The sequence below is a fragment of the Acipenser ruthenus genome, chromosome 3 (assembly GCF_902713425.1).
Source record: "Acipenser ruthenus chromosome 3, fAciRut3.2 maternal haplotype, whole genome shotgun sequence".
Classification (NCBI taxonomy): domain Eukaryota; kingdom Metazoa; phylum Chordata; class Actinopteri; order Acipenseriformes; family Acipenseridae; genus Acipenser; species Acipenser ruthenus.
The window spans coordinates 105,845,634-105,864,259 of NC_081191.1; the positions used below are offsets into that span (position 1 = coordinate 105,845,634).

Below are 18,626 nucleotides of genomic sequence, written 5' to 3' on the forward strand. Positions count from 1 at the left end.
CCGTTTATGAAACTATTCTGTCAGCCACAATTACTTTAAACTTTACATATTTCATTGTGAAAGCCTTCAGAGGCTGCTTATTCTATCAGACTGAACACTTGCAAAACCTTATGATTCATTTATTGACCAGGGTTTAAGGACTCTTCTGGACCTAGCAAGACTCTTGCCAGCACAGAACTGCTTACCTAATCAACCCATAAAAGCTAATCCCTCGCTATTCTTAAAAACACGCTGTCAGACAGTGTGCTATTTTAATGGATATGTATGTGGCTGGGTGAGTGTGTGTGCATTTTATATTATTATTATTATTATTATTATTTATTTCTTAGCAGACGCCCTTATCCAGGGCGACTTAAATTTCCATTTTTATGCTGATGATATTGTTTTTTTTTTAAATGCTGGGCTGCTGGACATGCCTTAGAGACAAACACTTTATGTGTTACTATTGAAAACACACACAGCAGTAAGCAATACAGCACACATTTATTCTGTTATCAAGTGTGAAAGCAAACAGTTGTAATATATTACATCTGATTAAATGCAGTTGGTAAAAAAAAAGAAACAATACAGTGAGATGCACTATAGGAACATTTACATAAACATCCAAAAGGGCAAACGCGGTTTTAATGTACACTAGTAAAAAAATAATAAAAGTAAATGCATGTTTTGGTAATGTAGTAGATGTGTTCTCTAATGATACAAAAATGTCATGGAGTGGATTTAATGAGCGTTTTCTAGTTTCAGAAAAGCTGGAACTTTCAGTTTTAATGTTTCAGTCATTTTTTGTCTGTTTTTCAGACACAAGATGAAATTTGAAAATACATGAAAATAACAAATCATTTTTTAAAAAAAAAATCTTGAAAACAATAGCAATTAGTTAATAAAAGATGTGCATTGTTGTAAATTATAAACCAGAATTATTTTATAACCAATCTGACATCACAGGTCTGTACAAATCTCTCAGTTTGGCACTCTGTGGTTTACGGCATGTGGACACATACCCTTAATCGCAACACTGCACACCATGTTGTGGTTTATATTTTACATATTATTCCCTTATATGATTAAAATTAATTAACATTATTTTATGTAAAAAAAAAAAACATTTTTTACAGAAAATAAAATAAAATACCATCCATCCAAGCAAATTTATGGGCTGATAAATTCCAATTAAAAGCTTCAAAGTCTATTAACCTGTCACTGGGATTAAATGCCTTGTGGCCCCTAAAAATTTTTTTTTTTTTGCATATTTAAATGTAAAGTCAAATATTGACCATTAACATTTATAAAGGGAATTTTATTTGAATAAAATCTCAAATAATATTCATGTGTAATACAACATATTGGGCTCCATTAAAATGATCTAAATTGTGGCGGATCTACCACTGTCCATGAAACAACTAAATGCTGTGTGACCCTCCCTGCTATTTTACAGTCAGAGAAGCACATGCACTGTTAACTGTTTGATTTTTTAAAAAAAACAGTAACTTGAGTGGCGGTTTTTTAGATACGCCACTGTTTAGATAAACTGAATGGACCCGGTAGTCTAAAACTCCAGACATGTATTTGACCCTTTTTCTCCCTCACTACAGCACCTAAGTAGGAGGTTGATAGGAAAGGTTAATTAGTACCTGTTCTTTATGGCTCTCTGAATGTCCCCCATGCTACTATAATTCATTTTTTTAAGAATGATAGACAGATAACTGGTGCAGGTGCAACGGTCTGTGGAGCTTTTTATTGCCCTGCGTGACACGCTAACGGCCCCTGTTCGGGCCAGGACCACACCATCAAAACAAGAAAGCCCACTATAAACCCTCGACCCTGTTCCGTATCCTTCTCTCGGTTCTTGTCTGTATCCTAATCCTTTTCACTAGCACCTTACTCTCAGGCAGTGTCCCTCAGCTACCCGATAGGTCTCCCACGATTGTCAGTCACTCTCTTGCACAGCACCCCACACCCACTCCCAACACTCCTCGGCTTTGCCTCGGGAGGGGGTAAATGATAAACACGCTCCTATTTGTCAATAATTAAGATCATTCCAATAAACGGATTATTAAACTCAGGTGCTGCCGCCCCGATTGGTTGCAAGCTAATTCAGGTGACTTTATAATCCTGTAACCAGTCCTACTCTAGCAAGCGAGTATATCGGTTTCTTTATTATAAATACACACGCTGCAGCTTGTGGGTTGGTTGCTGGCTTTGGCACGAAGGATGGGTATCATGGATTGTAAACTCCTTTTAGGGTGAGTTTGATGTGTTATAGTGTTTGGTTTGTTTATGTCTTTAATGGCTACGCGGTTTTAGATGCTTGCGTTGCTGTATTTCATTTCTATATGTTTTGTTCTTGCGTTGCCGTGTAAAGGTATGCAGTGTCTTGAGTACACCCGAGTTTGTGTAGGATACAGCGTGTGTCTGAATAACACTTCTTGCATGCATTTTTTTCATCCTCAGAGTTGTATTGTGTATGCTGTTACCTTTGGATGCGAAGGCGCAAGCGCCACCAGGTAAGTGGCGTTTATTTAATTGTTCCGTGGTCTTTTGTAGCTGCCACTTGACCTGCTTAAACGGGAAGTTTTGTCTGAAATGTTACGAGTTGTCTCTGCCCTAGCACGGTCTTGCTCTTTTAAAAGCGCACTGTATCTGCCGCATAACCAACGTTGTGTTCGTCATTAAAACCGGTTAGTTCTCTGAATAGTTATTGAACCACTGCAAGTGAGAGTAAATCTCTCGCCTCTTTGCCCGCAGGGACCTTTGTTAATGAGTGTCGGGACCGATACTTCTGGATGACGACGAAAAGAAGCTTCCTAATTGGAGGGAACTTTCGCTTCGATATCATTGGTAAATATGATTTGATCGGTAACAGGAACTTGTATTTGTAGGATGCCTCAACATACAATTAAGCCTTTTTTGTGTTTAGGTAACGACGGCATTCACCCTCTGGACGATAGATACGCCGCATCCTGTGGCTTTACCTACTCTGTTAATATCCCCGGCGACCTGATATTCAGGGCTTCTTTCTTTGCTTGTCACGTCTCCAGCAATGTGAGTCCTGTGCGGTCACACTTCACACGGCCAGCTCCGTATGTATGCCAGCATTATTACAAGCGACAGTGTCGCCTTGTAAACTAATGGCTTTTCTCTCTTTTTAGAGTGATTCGGAGTTTAGCTTGAGGTTCCGTTTCGTTCGCATCGACCAGTTCAGCAGAGAGACTTACTACCCGTTCTCTATGACGTGCAGTACTACCAAGCAGTGGTACCCCCGCGAAATCGTCTGTGAAGAGAACTACATGGAGGTAAGACCTCTCCAGTCCTGGGTTTGACCTGTACTCCCACTAGCTATAATACATTGCCCACAATAATGCCTCACCCTTTGGTCCATTATCCTTCTGCAGATTCTTTTCTTTTTAAACTACCTTTTTGTGCCACTGTGGTACCAGTTAATAAAACAATACTCTAATTCAACCAATATTTCCCCATATCTTATTTTGTCAACATGTTGCAACTGAAACTGGTTTAGGACAGAATACCAAACACTAATTGAATTACAAGTATTGTAGAATTTATTTGGATTAGAAATCCAAATTGGTGTGCATTGCCTTTTTGCTTCCCATATTTGTGCATTTTATATTTACAGCATTAAACTGAAGGTGAATTATTGATTCTTTGTGCATTTGTTTGTTTCTCTAGTAACAATACACAATCTGGATGTGCAGTCCTCTACCAAACCCAGGCAACAACTGCAACCTGCCACTGTTGGTGTTGCTAAAATGCAGTGTCTGATTGTTTTACAGTTGTCCCTTGTACTCCTTCAGAAGCTTGTATCAAATTCTCAGTAGATTTCTTGCTGCATGGCTTAATTCTAGCTGGTTGTGACTTGAGCCCAGTACCTGTAACAGGGTTCCTCTTGGCTGATCTAGCCATCTACTTCTGTAAAGTGACGGGCTGCTAGATCGTCTTTAAGCTATAGGGAGGTCTGAACCTAAATGATTGTATAACGTTATCCCCTTGTCATCTTTAGATATCTGTAAGGAGAAATGTGCCAGTTATTGCTCAGGAGGGGATGGATACTGAAGACTGGCACGCTGCTCTCCCTGCAGTAAGTTTAAAAGCCACTCCTGTTTTGGTCTGAAGATGTTCATGCAGCATGGCAATTGTATAGGGTGCTTACAAGCTGCTATCCAGCTCGCAGTAGCATCTTGTTGGCTGCTGTGAGCAGGGCTATTGGCTTGTGTCTTTCTGCAACCTGTCCTATATTTCTAATTTAACAAAAGGTATAGCTCATCTTTTAATAACATGATGTCTGATGCTCATGCTGCCATATATATGAATGAGCATCAAATGTATCGCTCATATTGGGATAAAATGACATGTCTCTGTGCAGTGACTCTACTGTGCTGACCAACAATTGATATTTTACCATCTGAAGTTATGCTAGTCACAGGCTAGCGTGTGTGGCCACTGTTGGAAGCAGTACGCATGCTTTGCACCAGGTTTCGGATGTTGTCTTGTGGAATCCTGGCCCATTCCTCTTGTCATGCCTGAATAAGCATCTGCCTGTTCAGTGGTCTCCCGAGCCCTAGAAGCCACATGCCGCCCAAGTTCATCGCACAAATGTTTAATTGGGCTTGGGTCTGGGGAATAAGGCATGACTCTCCCATTGTGCAAGAAAGCTGTTGTGACATAAGCAACATGTGGCCATTCCTGCAAGACCATGCACGTTGGCCTATTAGGATGGGCTTGCAAGAAGGGCACCAAGTGAGGCCTTGGGACTTGATCAACGTATTGCTGTGGATTCCTGTTTCCATCATTCCCTCACTGGCAGCGGAGTTCTGTAGCAACTAGACCATCACACTTGGACCTCCCCACCGATTGGTCTCTCGTGCACAACCGTGTCCCTAATTAGGTGTATATTAAGTGCCTATGTTTCAGTCCTAGTTTGTCTTCTATGCAGGCTTGTGACTTGCTGCTACTCTATGCAAGTGTGAACTGTCTTAAGCTTCATAACTTGTCTAGCTAAAATCACTCCACACTTTCCCAGTCAACTTGGCTTCTTGCCTCCTACCCCAGTCCCATAAAACCAGACTAGCCCCTAGACCTTCTGACCAGCTGCTGTCTCTCCTGTGTTCCAGGCCCAGGAAGCTATCATGTCAGTGTGGCAGGTTGTGTTCCACAAGACCGGACAGCCAGCCAAATCCATGAATGCCTCCGTGGCCCAGTCTCGGGGCTACATGATCAACTCCACCTCCAGTAGGATCCTCTTCCGCTCGCCCTATAACATGCCGGAATCAGAAATGCTTACAGTAAGACCTCTCCAAAAGCACTATTAAAATATCGGGTTCTGTTTTTAGCAGAGTTCCATATTGCTCCATCGGTGTCTCCAAGCACACTTGTATTGCTTCTGTGCCTGAGTTCATGCTATGTTCTTCCAGGTTAATGGAATCCAAGTGGAAGCAATCCGGGCAACTGTCTTCTACAAGCAAAGGTGGATGCTGCTATTGGTGGACACTTCTGCTGCCTGTACCAAGAGTAAGATCTAAAGCTTGGCTATCTTGCCATGGTCCAGAGGCCATGTAAAACGACTGCCATGGTGTGGTCCTCTTTTTAACTGGACAATTACTAGTGCAGTTACTTCTACTAGGTTACAAAAGGAACATCTCTGCATGCTAGCACTACAGAATTCTACAAACAAGGGCCATGATCATGGCCATATTGATTGCCATCTGCTTGCACTTCCTTTTATACAGAAATTCCTAATGGATACAAGTTTTTAAATCCAACTGTCTTTTCCCTCCTAGATCTTGGCACTTTTGATGGTACACATTTGGCTTGGGTTGCACCCAGAGTCCTCACTCCACTGGTCCTGCATATAGAGAAGTTCCAGGACAAGGGTATTGCCATGGGTGTGGAGGGGAAGCTGCTTGACCTTGCCACTATCCGAAGACGGAACTATGAACTGAAAGTCAATGAGACTTTCATAGATATCTCTGTTCCTTATGGCGCGGAGGGTGGCTACCTGAAGGTAATGGGGGGGGGGGGGGGTTTAGCTCTGGCGTTCCTTCACTGACAACCAGGCAGGTTCTGGATGTGTTGCAGACTCTCTCTACCCCCTAGATTGCGTGCCCTTGGTGTTTCTCTAGATGAGCACTTTGACAGTACACCTGCTTCTGATATCCCAGACAAGTTTAGCTGACCCTGAGTAAATCCTGGTTTTAATCTACACGTTGGCCAATGACCCTTCCTTTCCAGCCTTGGTTCTGCATGCTTTTAATGGAGTCCACCTCCTGCTTTACTCTTGTGACCATGCCCTTCTGTCTCTTCAGAGTCGTGTTATAAATAACCAGTACAACCGGATCTACGCCATTGACCTGTACCTTGAGCACCAGTGGGCAGATGACCAGTGGGAAGCGACCCAGCACCGTTCTTTCAAGCCAGTCCGCACCCCCTCTATTGCTGAGACCCCCTTTGTTGTCAACAGTGAGTACGCTGCCTGCTTTCCAGCATGGCATTTAATGGCCTTGCTGTGGTGCCAATGTGTAATGCAGTGGGGGACGTCCTGGACTAAAACACTAGCCCTGGCTTTAAGTCTGTAATGCAAACCCTCCTCCATCTTAACCTCCTAAATGCCTGCGTTTGTAGATACCATCCCAGCAGAAAAGGTCTTCACAGTGACCCTTGGCATCTTCAACCCTGATGTTGAGCTGAAGAACTTCACCATCAATGGGGTTCCTCTGACCCTTCCTGAGGCCATCAACCAAGGCATTGTGCTAACTGAGGTCCAGCACCCCAATGGCACCAAGTCTTTTGTCCTGAAGGTCCCCTTCACCCACCCACTCATCCCACAAAAGGTAGGGATGAAAGCATGCCTATATGTTGATGGAACTCAAAGCTTAAGACCCAAGCTGTACCGGTCTATTCTCCAGTACAGTTGCTGACTGTTACTGCTTCTTTACACCATTTGTTGTTCTCTGGCAGTATATTGGCAATGGTGTGAGGGAGTTCACCTTGAATATCAACTACACCTTGAACATCATCCCTGAGAATGCGCCTTATTTCCACCCTGCAACCATTGTGTGTCAGGTTAAGGATGTCGGTAAGTATTGGGGCTGGGAAGTGTCCCTGAGCACTGATTGATTTAGACCACGGGTGTCAAACTCTGTTCCTGGCGGGCTACAGTGTTTTCTGGCTTTCGTTCCCCCTGAGCTCTCAATTATTTATTTCTTAGCAGATGCCCTTATCCAGGGCGACTTACAATCGTAAGCAAATACATTTCTTGTGTTACAGTACAAGTAATACAATAAGAGCAAATTACTTAATGGGTCTAATGATGATTAACCGGACACATTCAACACTTCTCTTCAGGCCTCAATGCTTCATAGGTAGTGTACCTTGAATCCAGTGCATTTCTAAAACCATCCACTGTAAAAGACCTTAATGTTTGATAATTCAACAAATTATCTCAATTGTTAATTGAGAGTTTTGGCATGAAGACCCTGCGACCCTCGGGCTGGAGTTGACATCCCTGGACTAGACCAAGTCTCTCAACCAAAGGATTGGTGCACTGGTTGTGTGCCCACCCAGGGAATTCCATCATGAAGATGTCTCCCCTTTTTTTCAATTGAGCTAGTTTGCAAGCTCTTGAAAGCCTCCTGAAAAATGTTTGCTGCTAGCATGCTGTCATCTTTCTTGGGATTTGCATACACCTCCCACACTAACAGACATGCACCCCTATTGGCACTTGCTGTTTGAGAGAAATGATGTTCATTAAAGCACTGCTGCCCAAAGAAGACTGCCAGCACTCTGCTGAAGCTTGAACTGTCGACGCCTGACCATTACTGAAGGTGTGGTTGGTAGTTTTTTATTGGCATACACTTCAGGCTCTTGACTCTTCTTTCCTCCCCAGTACTTCCTGTGATCAAGGGCTCTTGTACTGAAAAGAGCCTAGTCTTTGAAGTGACGCGTGGGAACATGGACCACCTCTGGGCCATGTACATTGAGAAACACCAGCTTACCTCTGAGCTGGCGGCTCAACGGGGCTACATCCTCACCAACCAGACCAAGTTTATTCTAGAGGTGCCGCTCTTCAGTATCGGCTGCATCTATGAGGTACACATTTCTGGGGGCCATTAGGAATGTACTTGGCAGAGTCTCCCTAGAGGCTGAACTGGGTGTTTTGTAGGATTACATTCTCGTTCTGGGTTTGAGACTTTTTCTTTTCCTTTGTTTAGGTGTGTGAGCAAACCTGAGCCTTGTTAAATCTGTAGTTCTCCCTGCATGACTAGGTTGGAAAGCCTGCCCCTCTGTTGGTGTGCCATCAAACTGGGATGTTTTTTTTCCCCGTGTCGCTTGTCTCCCTCTTTTCCAGGATATCTCTCTCCGAGGCCTCTTTGTTCGAGTAGAACTGACCCTAATCGATATTGGGACACTCGTGGCAGTGCTGTCCGCTGTACAGCGCTGTCAATTTCCTACCAAGCAGCTGTTGGGTAAGTAGTTCCCCAAAGTGGGCTTGACTTTCTGTCTTGGTGCTCTGCACCTCCCTGCTTCCATGCCTTGCCATTTTCTACACGTGTTGACTAAGCAATCTCTAACATATGCTTTAGCCGTATACCTGACTCCTCCTTCTCCATTGCTATAGAGAGTATTCCACTGATCACATATTGCTTGCAACAATCCGTAGTGCCACTTGCCCAACTTCTAAATGGTCTACCTGGCCTCTTGGTCTGCGGTCAGGTCTCTATGCATATTGGTGAAGGCTTCTACCAGTACGTGCACCACAGTGTGATCCTTTAGTATTCGGCAGGCTTTGTTTGACCTGAAGCAAAATTAATTCTACAGGGTTCCGCAGCACTTTTGGCCATAGCTGTAGGTATCGTCTCGAGGCTACTTGGTACACGATTTGGTGTGGCAATCTTGAACTGGTTCATGCAGCAAGTTCTCATGGAATGCTTCAACTTCACCCCATTCTCTTCAGTGTGCATGCCTAATGGTGTGATGACGGTGGTGGCTGTCACCATGGAGCCCATACCAGTAGTGGAACCCAGCAAGACCACCCTGCTGGATAAGACCTGCAAACCCAAAGAGTTTGACTCAACCAGGGCTCTCTTCACCTTCACTGTCAACACGTGTGGGACCAGGAGCAAGGTGGGTTTCCCGCATGGTGCTGTAGACTCGTGCAATAGCCCTTCATACAGGTCTTGTATTGGTGGACTGTACTAGATGCAATACGTATCCCTAAAAGTGCTGTGGACTAGCCTTGCATGTCTGCCCTAGTAAAGACTACAAGATTGCTTCCCCTTGAACTGTTTTTAAAATTGCATGTTTGACAAGTGACAACTCCTGTTTGTGTGTCTTTTTTTTAAATGTGCTATTGGCATACAGATTTCTTTCAAATGGGGCTGCTATTCTAATTTCTAGTAGTGGGTGGGGGTGCTTTGTACTAATGGCTTGATATGGCAATGTTTCAGATTGTGGAGAACTACCTGATCTATGAGAATGAGGTAGTGTATACCAGAGCTCTGTTCCCAGCCAATGCTCCAGTCATCACCAGGGACTCTGAATACAGGTGAGCATGAGGAGTCCTGCACTTCTAGAAGGCCTGAAATGGGCCTACACTGGCACCTCTTGATACTGACTTTTTAGACTTGGGGCATGCTGCCCAATAGATAATGGTATACTTCCTGTGAAGATTTGCCTCTGAAGGAACCATTTAACAAATTGCAAGTAGTGTACAGTAATGTGTTTCAACTGCATTTTAAAGACCTTGGTAGTCTTATCCAATACTACTGCAACGTGTCTCCCGTAGGCTGACCATCCGTTGCCGCTACCCCCTCAACGACACCATGAAATTGCTAGCTGAAAGGAAGGCTGTCCCTGCCCCCTACTCTAAAAAAAGTCTTGGATCCCTGGAGTTCTATCCTTACAGCTCTGAGCAGAGAGGTATGGCTTCTAGTGCCTAGTTTTAACTTGCCCGGTCCCGGGACAGTGTTGGTCAACTTTTATCCTGACTACCAGTATCGACCTACTACTATGACTCCATTTCTTGATTTCCCAGGCCCCAAAGCCAGAGACGTTCTGAATCTGAAGGCCCGTCTAGCAAGAGGTTGGTACCTGGTACACCCTTCATACCCACCTACCTTTTAATGGCCAGGTTCTGTAGTCTTTCATCCATAACCCACCAGGAATGGTGGCTGTACACATAATGCGCTTTAAAAGCATAGCAGTGATGGGCGCTCAGTCAACCTTTCTCCTTCCTGCCAGATGTGACCTTCTCCCAGTTCTATCGGGAGTTCCCAGTGTCCAAGTCTGGGCTGGAGCCCTTGTTCCTGGAGGTTGTGCTCCTCCACCACCAGAACCTGGCTGACCACCTCGTCCTGCGGGACTGCTGGGCCACAGAGACCCCTGAACTGGACGCCACCCCTCAATGGGACCTGGTCACTGACGGGTAAGGGGGTGGGGGTGACGAGAGTAAGCAGGCAGATGGTATTGAGCTGGAGTTTCATTGTCACTTATGCCAGCTTTTAGAATGTGTGCTTGGTAGAGGTCTAAACTTTTCTTGCTATGCTGTAGACTTGCATTGCATGATAACCTGGATGCCTAGATAGACGTGACCTGGCAAAGGCCTTTTCAGCATTGCAATGGGCTTTGGCTTCATGTACTTCTGCAATGAGTTGCATTTGCCTTGATTGGTGTTCATCTATATATGGTAAACACACACACCATGGCAGTTTCCCTCTGGTGGGAAGTGCATGTAGAACACACTTGGAAGTCTTTTGGAGGCTTCCTAATGTGCTAGGATTCAGTCGTTTCCTAAAATGACTACCTTTGTCCTGTACTTCACCCCTCGAGCTCCATGCCACGAAACCCAGTGTGCGATTGCCTCCAATGTCGTCTCCTCCTTTTCTGCAGCTGCCTGGTCAGTGGCGACTCCTACAAGACCCGGTTCCACCCAGTGTCTGCCAGCGCTCTCACCAAGAGCCCCCACCACCTCAAGAGGCTTGAGGTCCAGGCTCAGTCTGTTGCAAACCATGCCCTGTGGCAACAGGTTGGTAACTTTTTTCAGTGAGCTCAATCCGAGCCTTTTGATCTGCATTCTCACCCTCGGGTTAATACACGGCCATCTACTCTAGGTTTGGGGTGGGGGAGGAAAGCTCCCATGTCAAACGATAGTTTAAACCTCCATCTAGACCCTGAAGTAGCTCCCTATTTAAACTGGTGTGGAATGACTCCAAGGTCAGAAATGGGCAGTCCTGCTCTAGAAATGGCTTTCTATAGGCTGACATATTGGTTGGCTGTGTATGAGGCTGAACTAGGGCTCTAACACTGTCGTCTGACCTTTTTTGTGTTTTGCAGATGTACTTCCACTGTCTAGCTGTGGTTTGTGCTTCTGAGAAGGCAGGTGTCTGCAATGAGACCTGTATCGCTGGAGACAAGAGATCAGGTAGGGAGTAGTGGTTAGGGCTCTGGACTTTTGACCGGAGGGTTGTGGGTTCAATCCCCAGTGGGGGACACTGCTATTGTACCCTTGAGCAAGGTACTTTACCTAGATTGCTCCAGTAAAAACCAACTGTAAAAAATGGGTAATTGTATGTGATATCTTGTAACAATTGTAAGTTGCCCTGGATAAGGACGTCTGCTAAGAAATAAATAGGCAGGGTGTATCTGACCTCTCCTGCAGTGGATATATGATACCCATTTGTATGTTCTATCGACTCCCAATTGCTCCTTTTTGGATCTAACTCTTTTGGGGTATGTCTTCCAGCCCGCAGTGTTGAGCTGGCTGACTCTGTCAAAGGCTATATTTCTGCTGGACCAGTCCAAATTGTACCCGAGGGGGAAGTTGCCAGTGTTCAAGCAGCCGGTAAGCAGTAAAGCACCAAGACGCTAATCCCCTGCCTGCCCTGTAACTGTGTTCCTTTGCATGGTGATGAAGGTTAGGAAACTGCTGCCATTTTGGCTTTTGCATGGGAAGCTTTGTGTATTGCACCAAAGGGGAATCTGGCGCCAAAAGGGCACCTGCAGGGGCTGTAGTTTTTCTAGACCTCTTCTGTTGCAAGTTTTAGCCAAACAAATGCTTGTCCCAGGCACGCTACATAATGTAACCAGTAGCTGTGCTTTCAAATGAAGCCCTCCAGGCTAACTAGCTCTGCCTCTTCTACCCAACACTTGCATCTCTTCCCCCAGTGCACACATTGGGTATTGTGTAGCTTCCTCAGGGTCCTAATGCTTGCCATTGTCTACTTTTCAGGTGCGACTCCTCCTCTGGTCCCCTATATTCCAGTCTTGGGAGTTGCAGTGGGAGTCCTTCTACTTGCTGTTGTAGTGTTTGCTGCCAAAGCTATGAGATGTTGGGTTTCTGTTTAATAAAAATCTTTGAATGTGAAATTGTCTCGTGTGTGTGGCTAGCTTTCACATTTGCATCGGTCAATGGATCTGAATTAACTGGGGTATTGGATGGCTAAAATGATGCCTGCAGTCTTATTCAGCTAACCTTTGAATGTCCTTTTTCAATAACTCTTTCCCATGAGAGGATTCTGCTGTTGCCTCACTAAATGATGCTTTAAACCTTTTGGTTTTCAGCCATGAAGTGAAGAGGGTTTGCAGTAAAACTTGTGTGACCCAAGCATTGGTTGAGGGTGACAAGATCTCTATCGGTAACCTAGACCTTTTTTTACATGCCTGTACGCCTTTTGCCATTTCAAGGGAACGGTATCATAGTGTAATGATTTGGTCCAGTTTACCAGTGTTCACAGGCAAGCCACGTTTTTGCAGTTTATAAATTGAATCAGTTTTTATTCCCCCCCTCGCAATCCGTACTAACATGTACTCCTAGGAGGAAGCATTGCCTTCCTAGTTAGTGGAGAGGCAAGTTGTAACCTGTTTTTAGAGCTAGCACTGACTGCTGTTGTGCAAATAAGATTCAATTCCATGACAATCCCCTAGAGCAGTGCTTCTCAACCCTGGTCCTGGGGACCCACTGTCCTGGTGTGTCTTGTTCCAACCGAGCTCTCAAGTACTTAATTGAACCCTTAAGAGCTCGGTTGGAACCAAAACGACCAGGGTTTAGAACCACTGCCCTAGAGAAAAGGAGGGGAGGAAAGCCAATGTGTCTTGGGAACCTGCTACTAGGACTGCTGTAATGGTTAATTATTAGTTCAAATCCAGGGAGGGGCTGTGTATTTTGTCTATCCATTCTACGAGGAACTACCGTTCCTCTCAAATGTACAAGTTAGAAAAACTTGTTTGAAACTACCAAGCATCTCTGTATAGCGCAAAGAGTTTAGCTGTTTTTGCCATGTAGCAGCGGCAAAACTAAATGATTTAGAATTCCCATCTGTACCAGTATCAAAAGTCTGAAACTTCCTTACAGCAAATGTGGGGGGAATAAAACCGTACATGCCTCTTGTACACAATGCGATAGAAGTCGTCAAACTAAGGTAACATTGTTATTCTTCCTCTTCTGTCTACTTCTTAAGGGTGTGTAGCGACTTTTTCAAACAGAAAAGCTAAATAACTGATTCCACATGTTGATCAACGTCAAAATAAACCAGAGAATGCAAGCGCTTTGATATCCACACCATTTATATGAAACCATTTGTTTTAAAACGGCACATCGCAGAAAAAAATACGTGGTGTGAACTTGCAACATGACGTTCTTGACGAGCACACGACCTTGGCCCACTGCGCAGTTGTTGAAATGCGTTTTATTTTTTAAGCTTGCATCCGAGCCTGACCAGCTTTTGCTGAAAGTTCTGCGCGATTCTAGGAATGTTCGATTTCCTGTTTGAAAATTTCTAGTTTCCTGTTTGTTTGGTAGATACCACAGCATGGAATTGTACACGAGTGGTATGTAGCTTCCTTGTCTAAATCTCTGATAAATTGTAGTTCCTCGTTAAATTAAAGATAAAGGGATTTATTTGGTAGAAATAAACAATTTAAACAAATACATAGGAGGCATAAATACATTTAGAAATAATTTAAATAAATGTAGAAATGAATACATAAATGTATAAATAGCAAGCTAGAAAATTACGTCATATTAATTGATTTGGCTGATGCGTTTATCCATAGCAACTGACATTTATATACCTATATACAAAGTACATGTCTCATGTAAATATATATATATAATATATATATATATACAGTGTGTGTGTGTGTATATATATATATATATAACATTTCTATTGCAAGTTGCCTAAAATTAATAGCGCATCAAAGAAAGTCACCAAGGTTGAAACATTTAATGGTAGCTACTGAGTCAACATTACATTGTAACGTTTAAAACAGTCTTCTAAAATGTAACAAACAAGGGTCATTTAAATGTGTTGGCTGAAAAAAGTAACAAGCAGACAAAACTGATTAAAACAAAACAAGTTTGAATGACAAATTCGGCAACATTGTCGAGTTTTGTAAACATTTAAAACTTAGGCTGTGTTCATACAGTAATTATACGGACTGTGTTGCATAGCGTTACGCTGACTTTGAAAAACAAAATGGTAAAACCAGGGTTAAGTGCAAGTGACAAAACCGAAACTCTGTGTTTTTCTTTACACCCACTAAATTACATATGACGTTTTAAACCACTTCGTGCTACTTAAAGTTTACAAACGAGAGGTGGTCATTTCAGCCCATCTTGCTCGTTTGGTTGTTAGTAGCTTAGTGAGCGAAACAACCTATCAAACTAATCTGAACAAGAAGAAAACATATGTGATTTTTTTTTTTTTAATCCGTCTAGCATGTTGTGCGCTCGCAAGCACGCTCACGCACAAAATGATCTGGCCCGTGAGCAGAAAAATTCCAGTTGAAACCAGTAGATCTTATCAATTGGTCTCAACTGGAATGAACTGGTCTGTACTACTCACCAGTAAACGTATCAATTGGTCTCAACTGGTATGAACTACTCACAAGTAGACCTTATCAATGGGTCTCAACTGGTATGAACTGGTCTACACTACTCTCCAGTAGATCTCTACTGGTCTATGGTATATTAGTCCATTTCATCAATGGGTCCCAACTGGTATGAACTCTCCTGCACTACTCAGCAGTATCTCTACTGGTGAGTAGTGCAGCAGTAGATCTCTCAAATAAAGAGAACACTATGTAACACAATTTTTGTTCCTGGGTAGTAAGTGTTATTTCCTAATTGCTTATACCTCAAAAGTATAGAAAATGGCTATTATTCCCCACAAACTTTGCTTTTGTGACCAGGACAGTGATATTTTGAAATTTACCTATTTCCAATGAGAAAACGGGTGAATTTGTGTCTTTTTGTTCACATAAAGTCAGAAAAAAACAACATATGAATCCAAATTAACATGTATTTATACTAAAGTAATACAAAAATGACTACAAAAGATTTAGAAGTGAGTAGTTTTTCGAGATTTACGATTATACTGTAAATCACTTTCACGATTCAGCCCCCAAATATAGTCTCCCATCATGTTCTCGTTATACTGTCCTTCATTGACAGCTCATCCAGGAGCCTCAAAGCCGTGCTACTCCATAATGGTAACAAGTACCCGTCTCTTCCCCTGGCTCACTCGGTGCACCTCAAAGAGGATTACAACAGCATCAAGACCTTGCTGGACGCCTTGAAGTATCATGAGTATGGCTGGGACCCCCGGAAGGTGCTGATGCCACCACTGCACATCAAATTGGGCCTTATGAAACAATTTGTCAGAGCTCTAGATAAGGAGTCGGCAGCCTTCAAGTACCTTCAAGACTTCTTCCCTAAGCTGTCTGAGGCAAAGGTCAAAGCCGGTGTCTTCGTCAGACCACAGATAAAGAAGATCCTGGAGTGCAATGAATTCCCCAAGAAGCTCACTAGTAAGGAGAAAGCGGCTTGGAACAGCTTTGTCGCAGTGGTTCGGGGCTTCCTGGGCAATCACAAGGCCGAAAACTATGTGGAGCTGATTGAGACTCTGGTGAAGAACTACGGCACAATGGGCTGTAGGATGTCCCTCAAAGTCCATATCCTTGATGCTCATCTTGATAAATTCAAGGAGAACATGGGAGCGTACTCGCAGGAGCAAGGCGAGCGCTTCCACCAGGATATACTGGACTTTGAACGCCGCTACCTAGGACAGTATAACGGGAACATGATGGGAGACTACATTTGGGGGCTGATTCGTGAAAGTGATTTACAGTATAATCGTAAATCTCGAAAAACTACTCACTTCTAAATCTTTTGTAGTCATTTTTGTATTACTTTAGTATAAATACATGTTAATTTGGATTCATATGTTGTTTTTTTCTGACTTTATGTGAACGAAAAGACACACATTCGCCCGTTTTCTCATTGGAAATAGGTAAGTTTCAAAATATCACTGTCCTGGTCACAAAAGCAAAGTTTGTGGGGAATAATAGCCATTTTCTATACATTTGAGGCATCAGCTATTAGGAAATAACACTTACTACCCAGGAACCAAAAAAAAATAAATACATTTTGTTACACGGTGTAATTGCAAGCTACTGATAGTAGCTAATTATAGTAGTATGTGTCTGCATCCACAATAATAGGCTCCTATTTGAGTATAAATATCTTACTCGTGTAAGCTTTTATTCAAAATTCTAAATTATAGCAAAATAATGTATTAGAAATGAATACAGTGTCTTACCTTAGCTACCTCTTTTTCAATGGAAGTTTAAAAAGAAAAGGACACTTAATTTCTGATATTATATTTGTTTAATTATGTTAAGAACAATAAGAAAGTACAAAATCTAGTCATTCCATTAATATTTTATAAAAACTGGTCACAGTTAAAAATATGAAAAAACAAACAGTATATATTATTTTACAATTCATTTACAATGGACTGATGAACAGGTTGCAGAATTGCTGTTTTTTTTTTAACATATCACAATAACATTGCATAGAAAACATATTACAATTTAAAATGTACCTTTTCTCTTAGTCTATGAGAGGTTAAAATAACAAACAAGTAAAAAATATGTAAATAAAAAAATACCAAAACAAGGTTCTACCAAGGTTCTTTTTCTATCACAAAATGTAATGGTAACTAATGAAATCTTCAGTCTGGATACCTAAAGAAATAAATGACAGGGAGCGTCTTAATATATCAGGGTAAGTGTACCCCCACCAGCACTTATTATCAGAGCTGAGTGGTCCCATAACTTCACAGATATCTGTGAGCATCTAGTGGAATTGATTCCTTGACATTTCACAGCTGTATTCTCTAACACTGCACGATCTGTAAGTATTGAGACAGTGAAGTCAAAATTTGTATTTTTGCAGTATACTCAAGCAATTTGGATTTCAGATGAAAAGATGAATATGAGGCAAAAGTACAGAATGTCACCTTTTATTTCTGGGTATTTCTGTGCATATATGTTTTACCATTTTAGAATAATAACACTTAAAATAAAAGGTGACGTTCTGTACTTTTGCCTCATATTCATCTTTTCATTTCAAATCCAAATTGCTCCAGTATACAGAAAAAAATACCAATTCTGACTTCACTGTCCCAATACTTACGATGGGCACTGTATATATGGGCTTAATTGGAACACACATGGACGACATGTGTAAACTAGATTTGGTGGGCTTACAGAATACATTTACCCTACACTTTTTAGTCCCTCTCATATACATTTGGAAATTTGCAAATATATGCAGTCTGACCAAAACAAATGAAAATACATTTACATACAATATCCGTTGCACTCGGTACAAGAAGTCGTGCTCGTTTGTATTCTGAACACATTGTAATATGATACCGGCAATGTCTTGTCTTTGCTCTATATCAAACATTTTTAAAAATATAATAATCTCGTTTTCAATGGTGGCATTGCTTCTAGCAATTTTTATTATTTCTCCCATTCTTTGCCCTGTTACTTTCATACTTTTGCCCATTTACAACCATTCTGCTGTAAACAACCAAAGTCGACGGTATCTCTTTACCAGCTTCTCTGAATAGTGTCTGCTCTTCCTGTCCTAAACTACTTTGTACATAGCCTGGACCCAGTAGTGTTATTCCATTGCTTGTATCAGAAGCCTGAAGTTCTGGATAATCTGTTAATTTTGTGCAGAACTCAGCAATGCTTGTTTTAATATTGTGGATCTCTTTAAATAATGGAATTGCTTTGTAAAGCAGAAATTTGTTAACGACTTGTTTAGCTACACCTTTTGTACCTTTCACTAATTGTAATAATTTACCATTACCAGACTCAAAAACAAATGCTGAATGTGCCCACAGTGGACCCCAGAGTTTCACACTTTTTGCCAAATGAAGCAAAAGATGGACATTTGATGTCATGTTAGCTTCACCACATAATGATTGCAGCTTTACTACAAATTCGAGCAGGAGAATATCAGCATTATTCACATCTTGAGGTAAAATCGGAGATTGTAACGGAAGATAAATTGCTTCAACAAGAAGTGCAAAGTGCTTCAGATACCTCTCTGGCAGTATTCCTTTCAGACAGGGCAAACTATAAAATAGTAACCAATTTCTCCATTCAGATGCTTTCCAGTACTTTCGGTCTTTTATTGATCTTGGTAATCGTGCCATATTCTGCGGTGGTTTAATGCTAAGTAGTCTTGAATCTATGACAGCTAGACATGATGGTGAGCCTATATAACATTCTTCATTTGCATACTGAAGCCACAG

The 18,626-nt window shown here is 42.3% G+C and overlaps 1 protein-coding gene across 1 annotated transcript; it reads left to right on the forward strand.

The window, feature by feature from the left end:
- The first annotated feature begins 2,145 nt into the window (after positions 1–2,145).
- On the forward strand, positions 2,146–12,378 carry LOC131730437 (uncharacterized). Its single transcript, XM_059020498.1, has 23 exons — positions 2,146–2,243; positions 2,452–2,504; positions 2,746–2,838; positions 2,918–3,042; positions 3,150–3,293; positions 4,019–4,096; positions 5,130–5,300; positions 5,430–5,526; positions 5,796–6,019; positions 6,321–6,474; positions 6,637–6,845; positions 6,973–7,090; positions 7,901–8,103; positions 8,363–8,480; positions 8,969–9,138; positions 9,462–9,559; positions 9,800–9,933; positions 10,049–10,096; positions 10,255–10,438; positions 10,903–11,038; positions 11,347–11,434; positions 11,756–11,854; positions 12,242–12,378. The coding sequence occupies exons 1-23, from the start codon at positions 2,212–2,214 to the stop codon at positions 12,355–12,357; spliced, it is 2,892 nt and encodes a 963-aa protein (XP_058876481.1). The 5' UTR covers positions 2,146–2,211; the 3' UTR covers positions 12,358–12,378.
- The last annotated feature ends 6,248 nt before the right edge of the window (positions 12,379–18,626 follow it).